The 27,918-nt window shown below is 33.2% G+C and overlaps 2 protein-coding genes across 5 annotated transcripts in view; both read right to left on the bottom strand.

The window, feature by feature from the left end:
• LOC126772859 (adenylyl cyclase-associated protein 1) overlaps positions 1 to 5,156 on the bottom strand; it is a 40,182-nt gene extending 35,026 nt beyond the window's left edge. The window contains exon 1 of one of the 3 annotated variants that reach the window (XM_050493774.1): positions 4,993 to 5,156. Coding sequence is in view for 2 of the 3 variants with exons in the window: in XM_050493496.1 (XP_050349453.1) it covers positions 38 to 809 (772 nt within the window). In the remaining variant the exon portion in view is untranslated. Of the gene's footprint in view, positions 1 to 37; positions 1,056 to 4,992 lie in introns of those variants that run through there. The other 2 variants (XM_050493496.1, XM_050493566.1) reach the window with 2 other exon arrangements.
• A 2,458-nt stretch (positions 5,157 to 7,614) lies between these two features.
• LOC126773541 (nicotinate phosphoribosyltransferase) lies at positions 7,615 to 27,436 on the bottom strand. Of its 2 annotated transcripts, none has more exons than XM_050494515.1 (11): positions 27,197 to 27,436; positions 26,694 to 26,864; positions 26,499 to 26,625; positions 25,230 to 25,313; positions 18,014 to 18,141; positions 16,063 to 16,528; positions 14,389 to 14,654; positions 13,567 to 13,685; positions 12,506 to 12,667; positions 11,200 to 11,328; positions 7,615 to 10,200 (listed from the first exon to the last, which is right to left on the bottom strand). In XM_050494515.1, exons 1-11 carry the CDS (start codon positions 27,267 to 27,269, stop codon positions 10,123 to 10,125), a joined length of 1,803 nt encoding a protein of 600 aa, XP_050350472.1. In that variant the 5' UTR covers positions 27,270 to 27,436; the 3' UTR covers positions 7,615 to 10,122. The 2 variants fall into 2 exon arrangements, with proteins under 2 accessions (XP_050350472.1, XP_050350555.1); XM_050494598.1 differs by having other exon boundaries at positions 16,216 to 16,528.
• Positions 27,437 to 27,918: the final 482 nt, after the last annotated feature.

Below are 27,918 nucleotides of genomic sequence, written 5' to 3'. Positions count from 1 at the left end.
ATAATAGTGAACTACTGAAACAAATTCCTACTAATACCTGATTCAGCAACTAGTGGCCCCAGAGGATCAAACCGTACACGATGTTCGACTGCACCTCTAGCAGCACATACTAGGTCTGAAAAGAAACGGTGTCTCCGTAAAGCTAACTCATCACGGCCGACAGGCGTAGCTGGAGGTTCTCTGGTGCCATCCGCATCGCTCGGTATGGAAGCTTTCTCAAAAACATCGTCATCATCTGAACAAGATGCTTGACTTGTTTTTGTTTGTTTCGTTCGATATTTTTCATCAATTTCCCCACTGTCAGAGGTCGACTTGAGTATGCCAGTGGATTTACGCCTGCCAATACGTACGTCTACGTTTGTGCGGGCTAATTCTTGTTCAAGATTCGCTAAATCTTGCAAAGTAACTGCATTTCTACCGCAATCAACTGAATATCGTTTGAAATCTATACGGCTTTTTTTGAAATCAACAGAAAATCTCTTATTTACAAAGTCTGGTTTCGCAAACATATCCGTATCCTCTTCAGATTCTTCATCGAGGCAGTCAGTAGTTGGACTCTTTAAGTTTTGCTCTATCGAAACAGTATTCAAAACGACAGGGTTATCAACTTTAACTATATTATCTTCGGTTTTTAAGCAATCTTGAGGTGGAGTGCATGTCTTTTCCGGAGATTCTTGTTTATCAATACTTATATTATTTCTTGCTTCTATGTTTTCTTTGCCTTGTGAGGAGTTGGTAAGAGGATCCATATTTTCGGATTTGATTTTATTAACTTTTTTACTTGGCCGCGCACAACAACTTTTAAACATAATTTTTAACCAATAATAAATATTTTATTTTTATATATAACATACGGTAAAATTTTCAAATACTATAACATTAAATAAGGAACCTCTAAGAATAATAAACAAATAATAGAACAATATTTTTAGTTGATAACAACTCTTAAAAATAAAAACGGTGTCATTAATATTGTATTTCCGTGTGATAATAACGTGTATAGCATAACAAAGTATAGTTCGATGTAAGAGTTCGTAAGGTCGGCGGCCAGCCGAGCGCACGGCGGCGGGCGACTGGCGGCAATGGCGCAGGGCGGATGCGCCGCCCGCCTGGCGCATCCTGCCACCCGCGCCCATTTCGTACAGCTCGTGTAGAACCCGCAAAGCTTACACAAGCTTCTCTATCCAAATATCAAATATTATACGGAACTATTTATTTATTGAACTTTAATTAATTACCGTCTAAATCCAGATGGATGGATGTAGAATTTTCGTTTTATTCGCTAGGTTTAGCATAGACTAGAACATGCAATGTTTTCATAAACATTAAAATAAGATCTGACTATTACTTTTATTGTTATTTTTATAAAAATGTAATAAGTTACAGGACTAACTGTTGTAACAAGATTTTATTTTTATTATATTAAATTATTAATGTACTTTAAGTATTTGAAATGACTTCACTTGTCTGTTAAGTTAAAATCTTGATTTGTTAATGCAAGTCTTTTTTTGAAAAATAGGACCCTGATTTATTTTAATTACTTAACCAGATATTTCATTTTTTCCATTTTAAGTCCATTTCATTTCGTAATTAAAATCGTAAATAAGTAATTCTTAAATCAACCATTGATAAAATAGTTACTCATCTAAGAGAATAGAACTGTATTTTGTATCTCAGCAAGGTCAATGCTCGTTAAAAATAAATTTAAAAGAAAGTTGGATCCTCTTACTACAATACAATTATTCTGTTAACACGGTAAAGTCATAGTGAAAAGTTTAACATGAAAATCTATAAGACTGCTAAAATAATTATGTATTCAAACGTTTAGCGGAAAAGTTAATAAAGTTATTAGATTAGTGGAATGTTATACTAATCGCTAACAGAAACATTTTTTTTATTGGGAACTGCTTATTAAGATTTATGAAGTTTCATATAAATATTGTTAACTATCACTGTTGTCAGATTAGAATGTCAGCATTGTGTTTGTAGAGCTAATTAACAAAACTAAGGTAAAGTTAAATTATTTGTTAAACATGCATAGATATTTGACCATAGAACATTTTTAAATTAAATAAATTGTTGTTAAATTAATTAAATATTATTATATTTTATCGTTATTAAGTTTCAATACAATAAACCTTGAAAACTTTAAATGTAATATAGAGAAGCGCGGTAATGTCTGAAATAAAGATATTTATCTATCTAGTTCAGACACAGACGTCTTGTTAATTTGTCAAATTAAGTTGTACATTGTAATAGTTAACCTTGTTAATTCTGCTTAGTCTTAGTTATGTATTTGAATACAAGAATAAATAAAATTAAGTACCAATCATTAATCTGCCAAGAATACAAATTATACAAGACTCGATAACAACAGGCTATTTAAAGATGCAGAATGGTCAATAAATTTGTGGCAAGCTAAGTGATATACACAAATATATCATAACGACTGTGGTTGCCTGCAAATAATTACATGGCTCTGGGTGCAAGAGTAACGCGCCTGCGTATCTAACAGGATAAATTTTATGTAGGTACACATAGTCGCCGCGAACAAGCATTTGAAATAAGACTTTAATAACTTATTAATAGATAAAAGAAATTGTCTTCGTAATTTGTCTCATATAATCTGAACGTAAAATAACAAGTTAATATACTATATGTCTAAGTCCTTATAAAACAACTTGTTATTTTACAATTATTTAAACTTTTTAATACTATTTTAGAAAGTTCAGAAATATTCTATTATAAACTTATTTACATCTTACAAAGATACTCATTCTGTCGAACCCTAACAATGAAAATTATTTATAACAAATAGTCCTATCTAGTCAGTAACATCGCTATTGATTATTATAATTTTTATGTAATGATCTAAGTTAAAAGTAAAAGAGTTTGGGTATGAAATGATATTAAGAAAAAGTGAAGTGGTTAGTTAACCATGTAAGCAGAATAACCAACCAACAAAAGAAGATTAAACAGATAGAAATAAATTTCCTATTATTACTATTACTAGAAACAAAAATGTCCACAAATGCAATTATTCACTTATTACAAAAAATGTTTATATTAATCATTAATTGGTCTAATTTATAGACTATGCATATAAAAATTGGTTTTTATAATATATTAGTAGTGTAAATTATGTAAATAAATAATTAAAAAGAATTAATTTAGTTAATTGGCTATTTTTACAACTTAAAATTTCTTGCAGCAAGCCAACAATGTGGCATAATAAAATGTGCTATTAAAACTGTTAAATAAGTAAAAATATGGTAGTTGTCATTCAGACAGAGCCAAAAAGTAATTAAAAATTAAATAATAATATCGGCTTTCGGCAAATAATAATGGATAAAATCTAACTAAGATTTACTATGTTACTGTTTAACATTAACACACAGGAAATAAGTTACCAGATACACAGTGTGGAAGAATAATAAGTCGTTAATTGTAAGGTATCAAATGTAAGGTTGCAAATAAGACTAGACAAATGACAAAATATTGATAATCTTAATAGAATAAGAAATAAGATGTGGTCAAGCTGGGTAATTTAAAAACAAGGATGATTCAACCTATAGCCTATTCCACTCAAAGAAGGAGTATATAAGAATAAATAGACATACATCGAAGTCTAATATGTTACATATAAAATTTGTGAGAGTGAATACTAGAATACACTTTCTATTTTTTTTTTTATTTATCTAGACTTTCTAATGCATTGTCAAATGTTATCCTCAAAACAAATTATACCAGGTTACAATTATCATATATTCATCTCATGCTTGGTGATGAAGTGAAACATTGTGAGGAAACCTACATTTACCAGATGTAAATCTGCCACATATGTATCCACCATCCCACATTGGAGTAGGGAAATAGAATAAGCTCCAAACCTTCTCCTCGAAGTCAATTAATAAGGGGGAGGCTAACCCCCCCATATTCATTGACATTGACACCTACTCTGCCTTAGACTAGTGAAATGGGCCAATTCAGTTCTGTCACCAACCTCTTGGCCATTTTTAAAGTTCTAGAATACTTATTTATGATGATTTTGTTTTTAAAATATTAACTCTTGTTTTTTTATAATTTATCATTGTGTAATAATTAATTATTATTTTAAAAAAGTAAAAAATGGTATGATCATGAAATGGATCATTGGAGGGCTTATAATTGTCTGGATCATTATTGTTATATCCATAGAAAGGTGAACTAGAGTGATCCAGACAATGACAAACCAGTTTAGTGCCCTTACCCTTCCTCCTTAATTCGACACTATTTTAGTCTAAAATGATTAGAAAATAATACTTTCAAGGTGACTAAACCTCAAAACTTTAATCATGAATATCTCGGTAACCATGGGTTTTGGTGCTGGGGAAGTGGCACAGGGGGGTTGTAAGTCCCCCCCGTACCCGTCAATCCCACTCCCCACCCAAAATCGAAATGCGAATTTCTAAATTGTTCCCACACAAAAACCTTAAGCAGTTTTTAATTATAATTCAAAATTAAAAACAGCATTGTAGCTTTCTTTTTAACAGCAGCTCAAAAATGTATGTGCTATTAAAATGTAAATCAATCAACTGATATATGTATTATTTATAGTCTATTCTGTAAGTTTACAACCAAATTGATACACCATTTGTAATCTCTATAATTTTTCAAAATAAACGGCTCAGATGAGTTTTCGTTAGTCATTCATATTTTAAAAACGGTTTGAAGAAACCAATTACTTCATTTATTTTTATTATTATTATTAAATAATTCAGTTAAAGTGTAACCGAAACATTTGGTTTTAATTAATTTAACCTACATATCAACTCCCACTCAGTTTTACCGTTAGAGCAAGCTATATTGATTTAACAATTTCAATGATAAAATAAACAAATAAGTAACTACAATACTGTAAGCTGTATTACAATAAATTAATCATAAGCGGTGATGTCAATATAAAATTGTATTTCCTTTTATAGTCATGAATGTAAAAAAGTATGTACTTACGATTAATGTGAAAAAGTTAATATGTCGTAGATGACTTCGAGCTCGTTATCACTTAATTATTTATATATTTTGTTGGCTAAAATATAAAAAAAAATCAGTCTTTAATAGATTCAATAGGTTACTTGTCAAAATTATTACAGCTTAGTTTTAAAAAATTGCAAGCCTTGCCATGATAAAATTTTATCATATTTACATCTTGCAACCAAGTGTATACAGATAGCGAAGAGCGCGTCAAATAACATTTCAATTCCCCTTTTTCATCTACAGTATCATTGTTCCAATTAATATTTTTTTATAACTTATGTAAATTAAATTTTTGTTGTTAACTCAAATTACTATTGCTCAATATAAAAATTATTCTAGCGTTATTATTCTAGCGCTATTTTCAAAAATTTTTTAGCAGCTCGGAGCCTTTAAGTTGGATTTTTTTTTATGTTATAGGTAGGAGGACGGGCAAATGCTCCACCCCATGTTAAGTGGTCACCACCACCCAGAGACATAGGCGATGTAAGAATTATATATTATATCGCCAATGCGCCACTAACCTTGGGAACAAAGATGTAATGTCCCTTTTGCCTGCAGTTACACTGGCTCATTCATCTTTTAAGCCGGAACACAACAATACTAAGTATTGCTGTTTAGCGGTAGAATATCTGATGAGTGAGTGGTACCCACCCAGAAAGTCTCGCACAAAGTCCTACCAATTACAAAATGTGCTGTGCAAAACTCCCGTAGCTCGGACAGCACGAAAGCCGTGTGGAGTCGTGTCGTATTGTCGTTCCATCGGATAATGAAAATGAGTGCAACTGTATTTGTGCACATACTTGTGCACTATAATATTTCTAATCTCTCTTAAGATTGGCCGCCGTGGCCAAAATCGGTCAGAGAAAATCATCAATCATTAACCGCACCGAGGTTGCGGGTTCGATTCCTGCACCAAGTATTTAAAAGTATCTACCGAATTTCAAGTCATTTGATTCGCACGGTTGACATATTTTTGCTATAAAAATACCTAACTGAGGTTGTTAGGTCTAACGCAACTCTTTCTAAATAAATACGTGGCCAACGACCGCACATAGATCTAACTGTCTATTCGTCCACTTTACTGCTCGCTTCATTTATTTTACTGCTTGTGTATTTCTTGCACAGCAACTGTAAAATTAAATAACAGACTAATTTTAGTTTAATTACTGTTCTTGTTTTACCGCGTAATTTAGATATTACCAATAAATTTAAGTACTTCTGGTTTATTATTTAAACTGACCAGAGTATCCGCCCAAATGTTTAGTCAATAGCCGTAAAAATTTATACCCAAAGCGAAATAAGTGGCCAGTTTTACACTCAATGTTTCGCTTCACAAAAACCTTTGAAATTTGGCTTGTAGGAAACTGAAAGTGACTTCATTTTCATTTAATATATTTATAAGTATAGTATAATAAAATGAAAATAAAAGAGTATTTCTAATAATAAACTATTTATTTTTTCATAAACTTCAGTGCAATTAAATATGTAATATTACTAGGTAATTTTATTTATTTTATATATAGGTGTTTACACTATTGCTGCATTAAAGGCACAACGAAATTGTTTATTTCATATATATGTTTACGTTATACAGTATGTGGGTATACATAATAAAAAAAACGCTAATGGTGACTGGAAATTTTAGCAAAAGGCAAACATAACATGTTATAATGATTAAAGATTATATGGATAATCCAATTGAAAATATTTATTACATATAACCACGTAGTACATACATGTAAGCGGATGCATTTCAAAATAATTTTTTTTTTATTGTCACGGTATTCATAAATTGTACAGGCCTCACATATTATTTATTGCTTATATATGAAGTATTCTATTTCTTGGTTATGGCTCGGTTTGCTTCTGTGAAAATCTCGAAGATTTTTTTTAACTCATATTGTATTAATCTTGTCTGGATTAATACAATATTCACAAAGCTAAAACCTTTTTCGTCCCATTCAATTATAATTAATAATCATGGTGTCTTCAGTTTGTTAGACTTATGACTGTTGGATCGCTACAGGGTGAACATGATCCGCGTATACGTTAAAGAGCAAGCTCGGCGCGAACCGTGTGCAAGTGAAAATACGTAATCAAATTTGCGCCATTGTCAAGGTGTTTTTAGTTATTTTGCGCAAAATTTTGTATGTGTATATGCACATACTCTATTCTTCATAAAGAAATAATTCACAGAGTTTAAAAAGTTACATGATTTAAATAATTAGTCCACATCGTTTTATAAAAACTCGATTAAGTTTTTTAACATATTCTGCTGTCAAGAAATTGTACTATAATTTCTTGACAGCAGAAATGTACTATAATTTCTTATTATGATAATAACAAAAAAATAATCGTCAAACGATTAAATAATACAATAAGTACTTATAAAATATTTTTACAAAAACTGGAAAATTTTAAACATAAAGATAATTGTGTATTTATCACAAAAATGTAACAAAAGAAAACAACAACAAATATATTAAATTCAAACCAACAAAGTAAAGTCTGTTCACAAAAAGGTTCTAATCTATTAAACAGATTTTTATACGATTTGTGCTGTTCTAACTTACAATCATTTTAAAAATAAATACATGATTACTTATTAATTTAAAGTTATCATAAAATTAAATAAAACGGTAAATGATTTCAGTTTATTGGTTTTTATAACGAAAATTCTCATTGAGGACTTTTATTCTCAAGAAAAGTTTACACACATTATAAAACCGACTATTTTTGACTGTAGACGATGTCGCTAGTGGCTTTCTGTTTATTGAACGAGTTTCGAGTTCGTTTAGAATAATCACAATCTAATCTGATATAATCGAAAAAAGACTTTACTATATTTTTAATTTAAATAGTATTTTTATTATTCTGTACCAAAATTATAAAAATGTATATTGTTTAGTTATGAATCATCTATCATATAGATATTTTATTTATAATCTAAATATACTTATAAACTACCTTACACTATAACTAAATGTCATAAGTAAAAAAAAAACATTAATAACAATATAGTCCGGGACATTTTTTATTTAATTTTTAGTTTAAAAATGCTTGTTTAATTTTAACTATTGTTATCTAAAAACGTAATTAAAAGTATTTCTTATAACAAACCTTATAACAAAAAAACCATTATGTCAATATATTTAGCCTTTGAAACGGTAATAATGTTACAATTGTTACAATCGTTGTTCACATTATTATATATTAAATGAATGAAATATTTATAAAAACCTGGCTATTAGGCTTTTATATAAAAGATCCACCACCCCGCATTGGAGCAGCGTGGTGGAATAAGCTCCAAACCTTCTTCCCAAAAAGGGAGAGGAGGCCTTAGTCCAGCAGTGGGACATAAACAGGCTGTTACTGATGATAAAAGATAATATTTTAACTTTTAATGAAATGATACTATTCCCAAATATCCGCATTCCTATGGTCACTGGGAATTATTAAAATTATTGACCTTTCAAACAAAACTATTAAACAAATGCTTATACAAAAACTTAAATTAAGCAATTATTTTTAAGTGAAACGTATTTTGTTACAAACATCCACATCTTAAGCTTACTACTACTGCTAAATATTAAAGGCCAATTTTTATTACTAAAATTATGTCGTTTATCATAATATTATGATTTGTTTTAATATTATTTACCCTAGTTGGGTTCCGTTTTGGATTTAACCAAATCGTGCTAAGTATTTCACACAAAGTTACAAATATTTATTCTAAAGCGTGTTATAGTTTTATTATACGCTTTTATTCCATAAAAAATAAATTGTACCTCATTTGAATCCTGAAGAACATAAAACAATTAAGCTGGTATTTTATTATATATGTGAATTTAGTCATTATCATGTCCTGCCATTGTTTCATAATCTATTAAAATCGAGACATACATGATGACCTTAATAAAATTGAAGTAACTGAATAAAAATAGAGCTGTAAGTCTATCAATTGAGGAAATATGTTGCAAGCTATCTTTGATGCTTAAATTTGGTTACGCGAAACTGCGAATGAGTCTTATTTATGGCAAACAGATGACTTTTAAACAAAGATAAAGACAAATCACCAACATTAACGCTAAAATAATTGTACCTTTGGTTGTTTTTTTAGATTTCATTCTGACAGGAGAGATCAATACCAAAAAAATAGATAATTATTTTTTACCCCTCATTCTTTTAGAAGATTAGTATTTAATAAGTAGCCAGGCGTTCTGTATAGACAATAATTTTACTATAATAAATAATTCTAAAAATTATCAAAACAAATTTTGATTCATCAAAATGCAATTGTAATTTAAACCATTAATGAAATACTTTTAAAACAATTTTGACTAGTAGTTTTAAGGCTTAAGCAAAACTGCTACACTTTAGGGTTGTTTGGGTTATTTATCACAGACGGTTTTTTTTTTAAATTATTTTGTTCATATTTAACCCAATTACCTCGAATTTGTTATCTTAAGTGTAACCTTTTTATATATAATAAATATAAAGTCTAACAGACCATATGCTACTAAAAGTTATTTATTCTCTATCGAAAGTTATTTATTTTTAACTTTATATAAGTGACAAATTACTTCTTCTGGAAATATATTGTAAATTTTCTTGTACTATTTAGTATAATATAAATAATTTTAAAACTGTTTTTTTTTCACATTTTCAGTGCTATATAATTACATTTACAATAATAATAATATATTCCATAAATAAACACTAGTACTTTCAGGGGCGGATTTCTTATACAAAATGTAAGAGGCAGCAAAATTTTATGTCATTTTTTTAGTAGTCTCATTCATTGTAAAATCACACAACGTTTAAAAACTAAAATATGCGTCCATAGCATACCGCAAAAAATACCCGTATCCGATTATTAAAAAATTAAAGTAGTAGGAGGGCGGCAACCTTCCATCGAACTAGGGCAATCGAGGTATAAAATCTGCCCCTGAGTACTTTTCTTGCTTACATTTATATAACAGTTCCAAACGCCGTATAAAACTGAAATTTACATACTTCTCTTAAATATAAAATGGAAATTGAAAGCATATCATAGAAATTATAAATAAATCTTTGTTACTCCAAGCCGTTTTCCCGTGAATCCAATTAAAACAATTCGCCGATTGGTGCATTCTGTAGCCACAGGTCGTGTATGAAATTGTAGAGGTTGTCACTCACAGCCACCTGAGGAGATAAAATAAACTCTTCTAAAATACAAAACATGCAAAATATAAACATTCAGATCACGAGAAATATCCAAATCAAATATGTATACATGCAATAACGCAGAAGAAAATAATCTTCAAACACATTTATTTTTTTCAATTACAAGAATGTTTAACAGAACATGTGAAACAAACAACAAATGCCTTTTTTTTAGTTCTTATCTATTCGTCAAAAGTCCGCCTATCTGTATGTATAAGATTATCTCCGAAAATTCTAAACGGATTTTCTTGCGGTTTTAATATGTAGATTAAGCACAGCTTAGAGCAATATTTTGGATTTGTTTCAATTAAATGGGATAACATATAAAATAGTTATCATTATTTAAAGTCAATTTTAAATTAAAGAAAAGCATTAGAAACAGGTTGTCTGTTTGAATAAATTTATCAATAAACGAGTGTGCGCGATAAAAAAAGAGTAATAGAACAGGAAAATTCTTCTTTTTAAAATATTGTAATAATAAAACCGATTTTCATATACATTTTACGTAATGATATTTTATAAATATACCTAATTAACAATCCGCCTACGAGTCACAGAGAATATATTGTTATATATTTTATATTTGGAAGGCCTGTTTTCGAACTTAATTTGAATCAGTACTAACAATTTTTAAACTTCAATACGCGCAATCTAAGTTGGCCGGCTAATAAATATGTATTATACTATAATTTTTACACTATATAAAAAAATTGCAGAAAAAATGCAAACATTTTTATTTGAAAACAATGTTAAATTTTATCTTACCTACTTTTGAACCTAAATTTAAACAAAGTGCTACAAATGTACATATTGATAGCGTTTTATGGCATGAAATTTTTACAAAGCATTTTACTTGCATTTTTTATTGCATTAAATTGCACTAATATTCAAGAGTGTATGATAACAAAGGACCTTCTCTCTTATCATATATTTTTCTCACTTATGAGTATATTCGAAACAATATAATTTCACACCCACCTTGTATGGAGTTGGATTTAAGTTTCTTTTAATATCCTGTCTTAGAGTTCGTAAAGATGTTTGCACTCGCTCTCGTACCTCTACTAAGGGTTTAGGAAAAGTGCATATTTTTCCTGCATTCCAGTACACCTAGAAAAATAATTTCCAACAATTAAGTAATATTCTTCACAAGGTAATTTTAATTGGGTACAGATCAGTGTATCTTTCTCTTCCACACATCTCTATCCCAATTTTTTTTATATATAGAATAGGAAGGCGGACGACCATGGGCCATCTAATGGTAAGTGGTCACTAACGCCCATAGACATTGGCATTGTAAGAAATGCGCCACCAATCTTGGGAACTAAGATGTTATGTCCCTTGTGCCTGTAATTACACTAGCTCACTCACCCTTCAAACCGGAACACAACAATACCAAGTACTGCTGTATTGCGGTAGAATATCTGATGAGTGGGTGGTACCTACCCAGACGAGCTTGCACAAAGCTCTACCACCAGTAATTTAAACCACCAAATTATATCCTCAGTTATCCCCTTGTAACAAATGTCATCCCTTATACAGTCCGTCCATCCAGCTTTTTTTATAGCTACCCTATTCTTGTTAATTCACATTATTCCATCAGGACTACATATCCATACCATAGTAAAACATTTTTCCTATCAATCTTATAATATTAAATGAGCAATTATTGTATTCCATAACAGCCTGTGAATGTCCCACAGCTGGGCTAAAGGCCTCCTTTCCCTATTTTGAGAAGGTTTGGAGCTTATTCCACCACGCTGTTCCAGTGCGGGTTGGTGGAATACACATGTGGCAGAATTTCAGTGAAATTAGACACATGCAGGTTTCCTCACGATGTTTTCCTTCACCGTAAAGCACGAGATGAATTATAATCACAAATTAAGCACATAAAAAAACAGTGTTGCTTGCCCGGGTTTGAACCCACGATCATCGGTTAAGATTCACGCGTTCTTACCACTGGGCCATCTTGGCTTCTAATATAATTATTGTATATTAAAATAAATTTATGTTTTATGAAATATATATTTATTTCATGAATTTGTAAATGACTAACGATTTGGCTTGTTTTGATTTTTATGTTTATCTATATACAAAAAAAATACTACTAATTAATTAATTGTTAGAGTTGGTCAGAGTTTAGTCGACCAGGTACTCAAACCGAACACTATTAACAGTTTTCAATATGATTCTTCCGAGATGAACTAGAAAGAAACTTAGATGTTATTCTTTATATATAATTTTACTTTGCCATCGTCAATCAAACTTGAGTATTAATTGATTGTACCTTATAGAGATGCTCCACTTTGCTGGGTATGACATACGCCCGTTTAGATTCTTGGAACGGATGTCGACACAACACTTTCTGACCCACTTCGGGGGCGGGCTCGGTCGAGCGCTGCAGTAAATCTATCAACGCATGTCCGTCGGCCCCGAACAATCTATAAGCCTGTAAAACAAAATGTTATACAATACTTGACTCTATACAAAAGAAATTTAAACTTCGCACCTGTGATATCAATATGATAGGAATTATTGGTTCTTTGGTATAATTTCCTTTAAATTACAGTAATAGTATACAGTAACAGCCTGTTAATGTCCCACTGCTGGGCTAAGGCCTCCTCTCCCTTTTTGAGGAGAAGGTTTAGAGCTTATTCCACCATAATTTCAATGTAATTAGACACATGCAGGTTTCCTCACGATGTTTTCCTTCACCGTCAAGCACGAGATGAATTATAATCACAAATTAAGCACAGAAAATTCAGTGGTGCTTGCCCGGGTTCTAACTACTAGGCCATCTCGGCTTATCATCCTTTAAATTATTAATTTAATTTTTTTCATTCTACAGCATACAGTATATTTTTAATGAACAACATATTGTGTCCATACATTATGTACAACTTTATCAGTTTTTTATAAATTTACTGCAATGCAGGCCTCTCCGAATTTCGGCCGCGGACTAGTCAAATTCGCATGACATTATAATGTGACATATGTGCGCAAGCTAAGCAGCGTTCTATCCGCTCCCTTTACAATGCGATGGGATGGCAATCCAACGCGATAGGTGTTGAGGCACTGAACGGTTCAAGTAGTCTCCGAGATGTTTTTTCAGAGACCCGAAATTTAAGCAAAGGTTTTCGGGAACTGCCATGCTGATAATTCAGTAACTAGCCAGACGAGGCAGTCGATATAAGCTTATTATACAACAGAAGCTTAATGCTACGGGCAATAATTCCCTACTATACAATCTTAAGTCTCATAGTGACAGTTGATCTTTTATCGAAACAATGATACCTTGTTAATAATTATTAAAATTAACTTTTTAATTTCATTAATATTACTTATTACCTCTTTATTACCAGGAATGGTGACTTTGCCGACGTCCTGACTGAGTTTAATACGAGGCTGGCCATTTATTTCAACTAATTTATATACGCAACCCAATGCTGGCTGGCGCTGACAGGTGACTGAAAGACACAGAAAATAAATGTATTTTTTTTATTAAGCCTTGTAATATACACTTTAAGCTCTCGCAATGCATGTTATCCTTAAATTGTATAATGTATGAAACATTACATTCGGATTTTACCATGATTATATATATATATATTAATAATTTTGGCCGAAATTTCATGTCGTGGTTACAATAACGAGTGAATAATGTATAAAATGGATAAGCATTGTATGACAAAAAAAATAGTAGATTCTAAGTTGCGATTTATATCATTTCAATTGTTATCACACAACAAAAGGAACAAAGATTTGCCTGACAAAGAGAATATACATAGAGCTGATAAGATTAAATTGAATAACAATTCAAGGTTACTGGTGGTAGGGCTTTGTGCAAGCTCGTCTGGGTAGGTACCACCCACTCATCAGATATTCTACCGCAAAACAGCAGTACTTGTTATTGTTGTGTTCCGGTTTGAAGGGTGAGTGAGCCAGTGTAATTACAGGCACAAGGGACATAAAATCTTAGTTCCCAAGGTTGGTGGCGCATTGGCTATGTAAGCGATGGTTGACATTTCTTACAATGGCAACGTCTAAGGGCGTTTGGTGACCACTTACCATCAGGTGGCCCATGTGCTCGTCCGCCTTCCTATTCTATATAAAAAAAAAACAAGGACAGAACAGATATTTCTTTTTATATCTTATTTAAAAATAAATTACCTAAGTGCGTCCCGATTCCGAAGCAGTCGATTGCGTGCCCCTGTTCGTGGAGACTCAGTATCGTCTCCTCATTGATATCATTCGACGCAACGATTGTTAGTTTGGCGAACCAGGGCAGATCCAACTCCTTCGCTACTTGATTGAAGGTTTCCCTCGCGAGTACGGACAAGTACGCCAGGTCGCCGCTATCGATACGAATCCCAACCGCTTTATACCCACACTTGTTCAGAGCTATGGCTACGGCGCAGAAATTCAAAAGACCACTCCTGTTGGGAAATACGAACTTGTAAAAAACTTTAATGTACAATTAATTATTTCTCCAAACAGAACCTAGACATGCATTGTTAGTCAGATATTTTGAATACATCCATATTAGTTATCCCAGTTTGTAATCGATTGTAATCGTATTGTTTTATAAAACAATACGATTACATACTTTTTTTAGTGAGAGTATACTCTCACCTCAGTAAAAAACATTTGATTACTTTTCAGTGCACTTGAATACAGTTTTAATGAGTGATATCAAACGGTTCCAATGAACAGCTAAGGTCAATTCGTTTTGCGCTGTTATTGTGTATTAATGGTTTCGTTTTGTTTACGGCTCACACTAAGAGTTATCTCGCTTCTCGACTACATTTCTACTTGAATACGTTTAGAAAAGATCAACGTCGTACGCGTATAAGTAAATAAAACGTGTCACCTTGGTGTCATTAAAGTTATCAAATTATGTTACGTCGAGTAATGATGTAAATAGTTACAATTAAATTAATGATAAAATTGATATCGTGCAAGGCAATAAATTGTTTTATTTATATACTTCGCTACACATAAACACCATTCGAGATAATACGTTACGTCAAATTGTATCAAGGCTATGAGAACTGTAAGTAATAACTCGTTTTGGTACCTTAGTTTTATGTTATATATTATGTCTTATTCCTAACTTCTCCGTCATTATAGAAACCTACAGTACAGTATCAGCCTGTTAATGTCCCACTGCTGGGCTAAGGCCTCCTCTCCCTTTTGAGGAGAAGGTTTGGAGCTTATTCCACCACGCTGCTCCAATGCGGGTTGGTAGGATACACATGTGGCAGTATTTCAATGAAATTAGACATATGCAGATTCACCGTCAAGCACGAGATGAATTATAAAAACAAATTAAGCACATGAAAATACAGTGGTGCTTGCCTGGGTTTGAACCCACGATCATCGGTTAAAATTTACGCGTTCTAACCACTAGGCCATCTCGGCGGTTATAAAAACCTATCTAATTTTAGTAACCAACTATTATGCTACCCAAATATGGAGTGTGTATGATATTCATGCATATAATATGTTAAAAGTACTGTGAATGTGTGCAATCCCTATACAATGCAACTGTGCCCAATGACTAAAATTGTCCCTATTCTTGCAAGTTCAGGACAATACGTCACACTGAAGCAAAACGTAGGTCCTGGGGACGTGTGTCTGGTATGTACAGCCGTCGCCGGACAAGCGTGTGTGACTACTGAGTGTGACCCGCCGAGCCCGGTGAGCATGTATGAGTGGCCAGGCGGACTGTCGATCGCCGGTTAATAGTAACAAATATCCACAATAACAAATGAACCAAGGACGAGCGATGAGTTACAAGTTATCGGACACCAAATGTCAATAGGAGCGGTCTCGCATGTTTACCTCAGTGTGCGTTCGAACGTGCTATATCCACGCGCGCTACGGATAGCCGTGAGGCTTCGAATACTACGACCATTGGATCCACAGTTGCTATTGTAGCCAGAATGCCCATTCGTACGCTGCCCGTGTCGTGACGGTAAGCCTTGTATATTATACCTCTTCACATCGTACGTGTCCACGAGAGCTAAGAACCCGGCCGGGAAGGCTTGGGCGTACGACACAAGGGCGGCCAGTTCGCCGTCGCTGGCTTCCTCGGGAGACACGTCTAGGATCTCAGAGACGCGTTTCCGGCACTCGAGCACCATCTTTAGGAAATCGCACTGAGTCTCTTTATCTGCGTGTCTGAGCATGCCCGAGTGTATGTCGTCCAGCGTACTGAATGACGTCACGAACGAGTGCGCGTGCGTGCCTTTGACGGGTATGTCGAACATCTTCCCGGCCAGCACGTTACTCGTGCCATCAAAACCACCTGGAACATATTATTGTCTATTAACGAAAATTGTTTTATAGTACCTATTCAAAGTTACGAAGACTAAACATAATCGGCCAGACTTATAAACATTACTTAGCGGCTGTTTAATTAAACAGTAATTTCGCTCTTCCCGTCATTATTAATTTGACATTCGAAAGAAGAAGGTAGCATTATGTAATTAACCACCCGTTAAATAAAGTTTGTAAGTATGGTCGAATATTACAGATTTTCAATTGTTTATTATAGCAGGGAGCTTCGAACTATGACCATAGCCCTACGGCTCGTTCCAGTTCGAAGCATGACCAGATCGCAGCCCATGCGAAACGAGCTAGACAACTTACGGGTTATTTGAACCTAGTTCATTGATACATGATTTGACTAGGCCTTGGCCCTTAGAACCGTGTGGACGCTTTTTATGCTAAACAGTTGGGCAACGGGCCGGTTGGCGTAGTTGGTAGAAACATGCCTTTCAGGCCAAAAGTTTTGGGTTCGATTCCCACCCAGGACAGACATTTGTGTGCATGAACATGTCTGTTTGTCCTAAGTCTGGGTGTAATTATTAATATAAGTATGGATTTTCTTAAAGAAAAGTAGTATATGTAGTATATCAGTTGTCTGGTTTCCATACTACAAGCTCTGCTTAGTTTGGGATCAGATGGCCGTGTGTGAATAATGTCCCAGGATATTATTAAGATGTTGTGATGTATGTGTGTGTATGTGATGTGTTATTATGTTGTAATTATTTAATTACATATTATATAGAATTAAATATTTTTCAATTAAAGTTTTAATATATATATATAAACTTTAATTTAAATAAGCATCTCTTTCTATATTCACGTAAATTTAAACAGTTAAATGCCGCACCGCCATTGCGAAAAGCGCGCAAGTTTTATAGTCTTTAATTTAAAGACGCTGTTTCGAAATTCATTACTGATGAATAATGGGTAAAGTATTCAATGCCAAGGTGCTTGCATGATAGTAACAAATTAAAGAAACTTATTCGTTATTCGGGGCTTCTTATGAGTCAATGGCGCGTTGGGCGTGTTGTATGTACGAGTTTGAAAGCCCGTGCCTGGTACCGAGCGGTTTGGTTTCACAGCAACATAAGCTGCAGGATTACGCTAATATAATCAATACCTAGAACTTTACGCTGTAACATTAAACCGCGGTTTGGCAATAACTTACGAAAATCGAAATGTGTTATTATACTTTCTTAATACCTAATCATGTTAGTATGTAATGGAAAATATTTAGAATCTTATCGTCCATACTAAGCTGTATGGACTGAAAATGTACTTCATTTTCTTTGTGCGACTTACAATATAGCCATTTAATTGAATAATTGGAAACGAATAAAATAACAGAGTTTGTAACTATTGTTAAGATGTATGGAAGCCAAAACAATTGTAATGTTTGAGAATAAATTTCAACATTTTTTTATTTTCTTCCCTGAATTAAAGAGTGACAAAAATATCTTACCGACGTAGGCATATTTAGAAGCTGAGAGACCACCATCTGGCCCTTGCGCTCTTCGTAGGCCGAACTCGAGCAACGATACATGTTTGCCAGCGACCATACGATACCGAGCTGCGTTTGTCGCCATGAGACTGGAACAGATGTTAACATTTTTGTTATGATATAGTAACAAACAAATGGGCCACCTGATGTTATCACCACCACCCATAGACATTGGCGATGTAAGAAATATTAAACATTCCTTACATTTGCCCGTCCGCCTACCTATACCAAATAAAATAAATATGTAAAAGCGAAGTAAACAAGTTTAAGCTGGTCCGGAATAAGACACCGTTGTCAATATAATGTTATTCCAAAAATAATTAATTTCTTAGATCCTTCATTTTCTTTAAAAAATTCCTACCATGACAGTTGTCCTCTTCCATAATGACAGTTAATGGCCAGATGTAATTTTATTTTAAGTCATATCCAACCGATCGATACAGGCCATCAATAAAGTGCTAACACAAGTGAACAAACACATTTTCGCATTTATAATATTTGTAAGAATTAAGGCGCAATCAAACATTATATTTCAAGATCATTTATGTGGAGAACATGTGAATAAAAGTGAACAGCCTTTTAAATTCTTAATTTTTTTTTACTTTACTTGCGTTGAATATAAACAAATAATATCATGAGACATTATTCACACACGGCCACTTGATCCCAAACTAAGCAGAGCTTGTACTATGGAAACCAGATAACTGATATACTACTTTTCTATTGTAAATACATACTTATATAGATAATTACACCCAGACTCAGGACAAACAGACATGTTCATGCACACAAATGTCTGTCCTGGGTGGGAATCGAACCCACAACCTTCGCCGTGAAAGGCAAGTATCTACCAACCACGCCAATCGACCCGTCAAAAATATATCTGATATCGTTCCGTTGTATAAATGTTTCATTTTATTCATCGAACTGAATGCATGAAATTTGCATAAGTAATTTTGAATACTTTAATATTCACATAAAGTGAAAAACTAGTTACAAAAATTGATCGGAATAATCAACAAATTTAGTAACTACCTACTATTTTAAAAATACAGAATTAATTCCATAAATTATATATATTTATTATATATATTTCAGCACCTACTCTAATAATAATAATTCAGTTATATTTTTTATTCGAATTTCCTACAAAATTCCGTTTTATGAAGAAATTCGCTATAAACTCTTCTAAATACAAATCGTTAGAGCCGTTTACGAGACTTAATAAATTAGAGTAAGCATTTTTTAATAGAAACGAATTAATGCATCAATATTTGGCACTATGCATACTAACTGTATTAATGTTTTACATTACAGGATATAAATAAAAAAAAAAAACACAAACGAGTAATATTAAACAATACAGTATCGTCACCAACGTATTCCTATAATTAAATCGCGTAGCCGAGCTTGACTGATAAATGTAGATAGTGCTAAGCGAAACAAACAGAGCTTAACTGTACTTATATGAAAGTAAACAATATGCTGTAATTTAATAAAATAATTAATTAGCGTTCAAAGAAAACAAACTACGGAGAGCTCGACTCGACTTTTATACTATTTACAAGTACATACAATTATGTATGTAACTTCAAAATAATGTTATTTTGTTTATTGAACTATCTAAGCTGCCATTTTGACATATTAGTTTGCAACGATTGCAATCCACATCTTGTAATATATGTCACTGTACTAGTAGCTTGATCAGCATAATAAGTCGTGATGAGAAGAAAATAGCGAAGTTGTTAATAATACTTGTACTTATACAATGATGTACATACAAACTAATCACAAAATATGCAAACGTAATATGTATGTATATAGTTTGTCTCGCAGGTTCTTCTCAGGTTTGAAGTGTGCATTTGGAAAGAAAGTTGACAATCAATACGTAAGCGAAAAGCTTTTATATTGAATAAGAAACAACATAATAATGTATGAGCTAAGGCATCGTAAGAACTTGCGAATTGTTTCTTAGGTGATGTAAATATGAGACGCCTTGCCGCAACAATTCGCGTCGCAAATGTCTGTGCTGCGAATTCACATCGTGCCGATTCGCAGATTTGTTTTGACCCTAATTGATGTAAAATAGTTAATTTTGTTTGATCGCGCTAATCACATAATTTCTATTCGGATTTGGAAAATTCTTTCAAAAATAAATTGTTCCGAAATTGGCATTTAATAGTCAAGTTCTTGAGAACTATAATCTATTAAACATCACACTGGCCGACGGGGACAGAGCAGAAAGTAATAAATAATTTGAATTGAGCATTAGATATTTTTTTTATAGAATAGGAAGGCGGACGAGCATATGGGCCACCTAATGGTAAGTGGCCACCAACTCCCATAGACATTGGGATTGTAAGAAATGTTAAACATCGCTTACATCACCAATGCGCCACCAACCTTGGGAACTAAGATGTTATGTCCCTTGTGCCTGTAATTACACTGGCTCACTCACCCTTCAAACCGGGACACAACAATACGAAGTATTGGTGTTTTGCGGTAGAATATCTGATGAGTGGGTGGTACCTACCCAGACGAGCTTGCACAAAGCTCTACCACCAGTAACATTGTTGTGGTACGCGTACGAAATAATTACCATGAGCGAATCAAATGCAAGGTGCATTCCTGACTAACATAATAAATTTGAAAATCGGGGTATTCGTCATATAATCAAACCGAAATAGTTAAACGGATTCAAATAAAATCGAATTCAGTTTCAAAAGGCAGATGAAAATATTTAAAACGATTTTTTTTTTTTCATTAATTCATATAAAATTTTTAAAGTTATTTTGAGACCCAGCAAAGAGATAACAAGCATAGATATAATTCTGATTTAAAATTAATACTTAGTACTAATTGCTAATAACTAAGAAAGTATATTACAACGTTAGGTAATGTTTCCAATCCATTCGCGTCCGTACTAAATGTCAGAAGATGCTAAATTTATCTCTTTTACCTGTGACAAGTTAAAATAGGTCGAGATGTTATGTCACAATTGATGTTTATTTTTGTTAAATCAACATTGCGAACATTATTAAATTAATTAACAGATATTTAATCAATAAAAACTAATAAGTTAATTCATTTGTATAATTTAAAATAACTTTAATATATAAGATGCCATACATATGTAGGTATATACCAGTGAAAGGCATTTTTTTTTTGGTTGTTTTATCAACCCTTTATGCTTTATATGAAAAATTAAATTTAAATAAATTTGAAAAAGTCTACAGAAAAGTTAATGTAGCACAATTGTTTCTTGAATAGAACGACAGTTTACGTTTAAAAAAAAAAATTAAACGAAACCTTCAGTTTATCTGTCACGCGGTATTAAATCTTAACAATGACATATTAATTTTTAACTTTTAATCAAATTAAAATTGCCGTTTACACTTTGAACAATGAAATAGGTAGTTTTAGAGTTAATGCGTTAATTTCATCATTTCGTGAACCGATCGAGGACGGAAATGATATCGTCTACATTAAAAACCATACCATAGTATGTACCCGTTAAATATATATTTTGTGTTTTTTTTTTTTATAATAAGTAATCGGACTGGTACATGATAGGTGGTTAGTACCCACAGGCATTGGAGCAGAAAGAAATATTAACCAATCCTTACATCGTGATGTAAGGAGTAGTTAATCTTGCATTGCTTCTCCGATGCATCGCCAATGCGCCAATGACCTTGGGAACGGCATACTGTATCTTATGCCATCACCAGGCGTTACTTAAGTTTCAGTACAAATCGAAGTTAACGTAGACACGATCGACTACGTATAAAAACTCGCACTAAAACTTGGGAGTAGGTATAAATCAATACACATAAGAACTCATTACCTGTACCTACTTACTTTTGAGAAATCAATCGTTTTTCTTCTCTGGCCTGATTTTATTTTGAATAGCCTAAGTACGAATTAATAAATCGTTCAAATTTTCAAACACTTTTTGTTTTCCTGGTTTACGAAAAATGCCGAATGATTTCGTAAGGTAAGTAATACTCAAGTAGGTATCTATATCTCCACCAAGCTAAGTCGGGCGGTTAAAAGGTTAAAACGAAATATCGACATCTAAAAGTTAAGTATTGCACATCCCTCTTTTTTGTAGGTATTTATTTTTCGATTCACTGTGCCGGGCGCTGGGGGCACGCCAACAGATATGAAGTCGGGCGGTTAAAGGGTTAATTGGGTTACTCAAACCGAACCACAACCAATATTAAGCAGTGTTGTTTATCGGAAGAATAAATGATGAATTGGTGGCACCTAGACGGGCTTGAACAGAACTAACCACAAGTTACCACCAAGTAACATTTAATAAACAAATAACAACTTAAACTCATTATACTTCAATGTCAAGGGGGAAAACATCAAATGATATGTTTTAAATGGTAAACCGTAATTGCAAAGATTTGTCTGAAAGAGATGCCTAAAGAGATTGTCTGGAAGACATGGCTAATTAGGATGTATTATTATTTTCGAGTATCGTGTTCTGTTTTATTGATTTTATAGATGGGTAGCCCTGATGGCGACACCTGTAAGTTTTACCGTCATTTTTTTTTTTTTTTTTTATATCGCCGGGAGGGCAAATGACTCTACTCCACCTGATGGTAAGTGGTAGTAGAGTCCAAACGCGACGACGGCCAGTACAGACGGGAAAAACGTTCTGCACTAGCCGCCTTCGCCTTGCCGGCCCGCAAGATGCCTCTTCACGCCTCGTTTGAAGGAACCCAGGTTGTAAGAGGAGGGGAATACGTGAGCTGGTAAGGAATTCCATTTTTTGGAAGTGCGACAAAGAAAGGAGTTGCCAAATTTCTTTGTTCGCGATGGAATTGATGTCACAGTTAGGCGGTGACATCGAGAACCAGCCCGCGTGGACTTAAGAAGGAAGGGGGAAGCAGGAATTAGAGAGAATAATTCCTCAGAGCACTCGCCGTGATACAGTCGATAGAAAGCGCTCAGTGCTGCTATCTCACGACGCAATTGTAAAGGTTCAAGGGTGTTTGTGACCTTTACGTCGCCAATAATGCGTACGGCACGTCGCTGCAACCGGTCCAAGGCCTCAAGTAGGTACTTAGCGGAGCCATCCCAAAGGTGCGAGCAATATTCCACGCAAGACCGTACCTGTGTTTTGTACAGCAGGCACAGTTGTTGTGGCGTGAAAAAGCGCCGCACCTTGTTCAGAACTCCGAGTTTCCGTGAAGCTGTTTTTATAACAGCCTCGATGTAATCCCTTGGACTAAGGTCGCAGCGAACGTCAATCCCCAGCATGGCGATTTTGCTTTGCATCACCAGCGGAGTACCACAGAGGGAGGGAAGAGGGGAAAATGTTGACTTTTTCGCCGTGAGAGCGCATACCTGTGTTTTCTTGGCATTAAACTCAACAAGATTATCAGAGCCCCATTTGGCGATGAGATCTAACGTCCTATCGAGTTCAATGACAAGATTCTCCCGCCTCTCCTCAGTTTCCGCCCGCCCAGCCACTGCGCGTCCGTGGTATCCACCATGCACTGTACTATCATCTGCATAGCAATGTATGTTCCCAAGGGAGAGCATATCATTGATATGCAAAAGAAAGAGTGTGGGAGATAGCACAGATCCCTGGGGGACCCCAGCATTCACTACATAGAATTGTGAAGCGCAACCATCTACTAAAACACGAAGGCTACGCTTGTGTAGGAAGCTGGCAATCCAGGTGCATAGCTGAGCAGGCAGACCATATGCCGGTAGCTTGGAGAGAAGACTTCTGTGCCAGACCCTGTCGAAAGCCTTGGAGATATCGAGGCTGACAGCCAACGATTCTCCATGCTTGTCGATAGCTTCACCCCAGAGGTGTGTTACGTACGCTAGAAGATCACCTGTGGACCGTTTTGGTCGAAAACCGTACTGACGATCATTAATTAGACAGTGATCTTCTAGGTAATGGATCAGTTGGTTGTTTAAAATCCGTTCCATCACCTTACAAAGTACTGAGGTGATAGCTATTGGCCGATAATTTGCCGGGTCAGACCGATCCCCTTTTTTGGGAACCGCTTGCACATTAGCTCTTCTCCAAGCCTCCGGCACACTTCCCGAAGAGAGAGAAAGTTGGAACAGGCGCGTTAACACAGGAGACAGCTCCGCTGCGCACTTCTTCAGCACTATGGCTGGTATTCCATCGGGACCGCTAGCTTTCCGTACATCAAGTGATTGCAGCTCCGCACGCACATCACGTTGCCTGATTTTAATGTCAGGTATCGTATGGCCACATGCAGGTATTGTAGGTGGCAGTGCACTACAATCATCGATGACGGAATTGTCGGCAAAGAGTTTAGCCAGGAGATCAGCTTGCTCTTGCGGACTGTGAGCTAGCGATCCATCCGGATTTCTGAGCGGTGGCAGCGAAGGTTGGCAGAAGTTGTTTTGCACAGACTTGGTCAGACGCCAGAAGCTACGGGAGCCCCTAGGATGCGAAACAAGGTCATGACCAATCTGTACAATGCGCTGTGCATCCGCTCTCGTGTATGCCTTTCTACAGGACTTGGAATTTTAATTTATGATTTTATTAACGACACAATGTACACAGTTATGATGCAATTGATATTTTTATGTATTCTGGATCGACCAACATCTCGAAAATATATAAAAAATCTCAGGACTTTGTAGGTTTTAAATCTGAATTAAAAGTGAAGGAAATCATATGAATATCGTTACAAAATAAGGGCAGATTATACAATACCAGTATTCTGTATGTTTAAAAAAGTTATTATAAATTAAACTAAACCTGACTGCAAATAGCTTGTGTTATAGTAATCCAATCCCTAGTTATGTCCTGATCGTATTTTTAACGACAATGTGTTTGTTTTCTTATTTCATACAATTTTCTTTTTTTTTGCTTTAAGATAATAAATATTTTGTAAGCCTGTTTATTTAGGTAATTCTCTAAAATTTTCTGAAACACGTCTAAAACTTAGGAAAAACTTAAAAATAAAATTATATACCTACTTAACATTTAAACTATTTTGGAAGTCTATCAATCAAGTTCGCAACATAATTACGATTATCAGTTAATTTTACATAATTATATTTAAAAACGTTTTACGTTATTAATGAATTATCTTTAAAATCATAATTACTATAAGACAGTACGTATGTACGCAAATATGTAAAATTAACGCGGTTCTACAAAGTAGCTTACCTTGCGAAATTAACTAGAGTCAATAACGTTGTCTCCAGTAATTGCGCAATTATGAGAGGGCCTTCCACTCTCAAAAGAGGAACTCTGAAATAAAAATTGTAATTAAGACCAAATAATATGAACAAATAATATATATTTTAACGTGGTACATGAAAAGTATAATTAATTATTTTAAATAAGTGTTTGTTTAAAAATATATATAATAACTATAGTTAAAAACATTTATTGTCACGAATATTAAGTCAATATGAAACAACGATGTAGTTTACAAAATAATAATACTTAAATAAATCAAAAATAATGAAGTACTATTGAAATTATATTGTTTTTTTATATCACTTTAATTACAAAAAAATAATAAATTAAACTATTACGAGTGAGGTTATGGTAGGTATGGCGTGGTGTAGACATAGGTAGTTGCATTGAACCTAATAAATTGTCATTTAAATAGGAACTATGTCAACTTGTGGCGACATATCAATTACAATTGGGCGTAGTTTTCATTATGGATGCTTAATTATAGATCTGTAATTATCTGGCAAGGAATATGTCTATTTTTGTTAGACCTAAATTTATACAATCACTCTATATTTTTTATTTCCTTTTGTTTCGTTTCTTATGGATTTTAATGTAATTGCATTATATTTGTAACATTCATCTCTTGATGCATGATGAACTATTTACTTATTTGTTTTTATACATAGAAGTGAGTAAATGGCTGTTTATATTTTCACTGGTGAACATCTTTTGGTATAATTATTTATATATTTGGTTTCTACACAAATTTATTGGATGATAATCATCTTCAATTATCAATTTACAAATATTATGTTAGGTTAGATTAATATTTACAAGGATTAATTTTAATTCTTTCTAAGAATGGGGAGATTAATATCATAGTTTTAGATATTTCGATATATATGTTTCAATTAAATTGAAATGTCATAAATAGATATTTAACTGAATCTATATAATTTAATTACAATTATTAATATTATATCTAAAAGATATTTAATGTATTATTCCAAATATAATTTAATTTGTCATTTAATACTATAAAAAAGGGGCACTGTAAAGAGTGACAGCTCTATATTCTTATTAAATGCATAAAATATAAAAAAATATGTAATGTAGTATAATATTTGAGTTGCTTGTCTTAAGGCAATTAAGTGTCGGGTAACAATACCGAGTATCAAATTACATATTGATTAAGTACTATTTACATATAAGCAGCCCTTATATTTTTACTAACTGTTTACTACAAATTACCTTGGAAAAACAACGGACCCTTCTTCAATAGCACTTAATTTAATGTCCTTGCAAGTTAAATCCTTAAGATAGTCATAAAACTCATTTTCTATAGTTGGAGGTAATGTTTGCTTCAAATATTCTATGTCTGAAAATATAATAGAACTTATAAGCAAATTGTAAACAGCTTACATGTAAAAGTTGACTATAACATACCACTGTCCGAGTAATGAAAGTTTTCTAAGAATTTAAGACACTCTTCGAGTCCAGCAAAAATTGTAAATTCTCCTTGGAATGGATTTGTACGGAAAAACAAATCAAAAACAGCTGTGTCATTAACTTTCCCTGACTTCCAATAGGCATAGGCCATGGTTATTTGGTATAAATCTGCAAATATTGAAATATGTATACTCTGACTACATTATTCAAATCAAACTACTTAGACCTAAATAAGTACATAATAATGTAATAAAATAAATAAGAATGTAAATAAATCTAATTCATCTAATACATCAGTTGTTTACTTAAGCATTTTTTTTGGTATATCTTTAATTTATTACAATAAATTTATGAGAATATAATTACATTTTTATCTTTTTTGTTTTTAAGATTAGGTTAGCAGATATCATCTATCAAAATATCTAATAAGGTGTAATCACGAAACAATCTAACAATAGTCATTTTGAAATTCGCTCCAAAATATTTTAGATTTTACTTACCAGTTAATAAGGGTTGAACAATACCATTTTGGCGAGCCATCTCTCTAATATTATTTTTTTTATCACTAGACATTTCCGATATTATTAAAAAAGTTACGGGAGTGGTAATAGTTAACGTAAACAATGTTTGATAACTGACGGGCGACTAATGAGAGAAATAATTTCATTGTGATCAAAGAACCTCAACTTATCAGCGCGCCAAACATGAAACACTGTTTGACGGAAAACTTATTACCTAAACCTACGCATGCGCATTCAATTTTTTATTGACCATTTAACCTTGAGGTCATATGCTAAGGTCGAATATTAAATACAAATATTATATATTTTGTATAATATATTCAAATATATACACTTACTAAAAATAAATAGTCTTTATAGTGTATATTATTATATTGAATAATAAGCATATTATATTAATAAGCAATCCAATAAACTACTTTTTTCTGATATACTAAAACTAAAATGCAAAATATGTTTATAATATTTAGATATCTATATCACAGCGCAGGTTTTACATAGATGTTTCGCATTTGCAAAAACTAAACGCTAACATTACTCAGGGCTTAATTCTACTAACAAATTCGAATCGCAACCGGAGTCTGGATCGTCAGGTAGACGTAATCTGTCAAAAATAACGTCTCTGCATAAGTTAATTCATAGTAACTTTTTCTGGATCGATGTTGGATCATTAGTGAATCATATTTGTTAAGTATTTTTAA

Source organism: Nymphalis io, chromosome 1 (genome assembly GCF_905147045.1).
Source record: "Nymphalis io chromosome 1, ilAglIoxx1.1, whole genome shotgun sequence".
Classification (NCBI taxonomy): Eukaryota; Metazoa; Arthropoda; class Insecta; order Lepidoptera; family Nymphalidae; genus Nymphalis; species Nymphalis io.
Note: the sequence above shows the minus strand (reverse complement) of the source record. Positions and strands in the feature narration are given on the sequence as shown.

What these genes read in the sequence shown, in the direction of transcription:
- LOC126773541 (XM_050494515.1), bottom strand. Translation starts at nt 27,269, where the DNA reads ATGTCTAGTGATAAAAAAAATAATATTAGAGAGATGGCTCGCCAAAAT. An exon ending in GGGTCCGTTGTTTTTCCAAG is followed by an intron (nt 25,314 to 26,498) that starts GTAATTTGTAGT and finishes TTTTTATTTCAG; the next exon opens with AGTTCCTCTTTTGAGAGTGG. An exon ending in CGGAATCGGGACGCACTTAG is followed by an intron (nt 13,686 to 14,388) that starts GTAATTTATTTT and finishes TGTGTCTTTCAG; the next exon opens with TCACCTGTCAGCGCCAGCCA.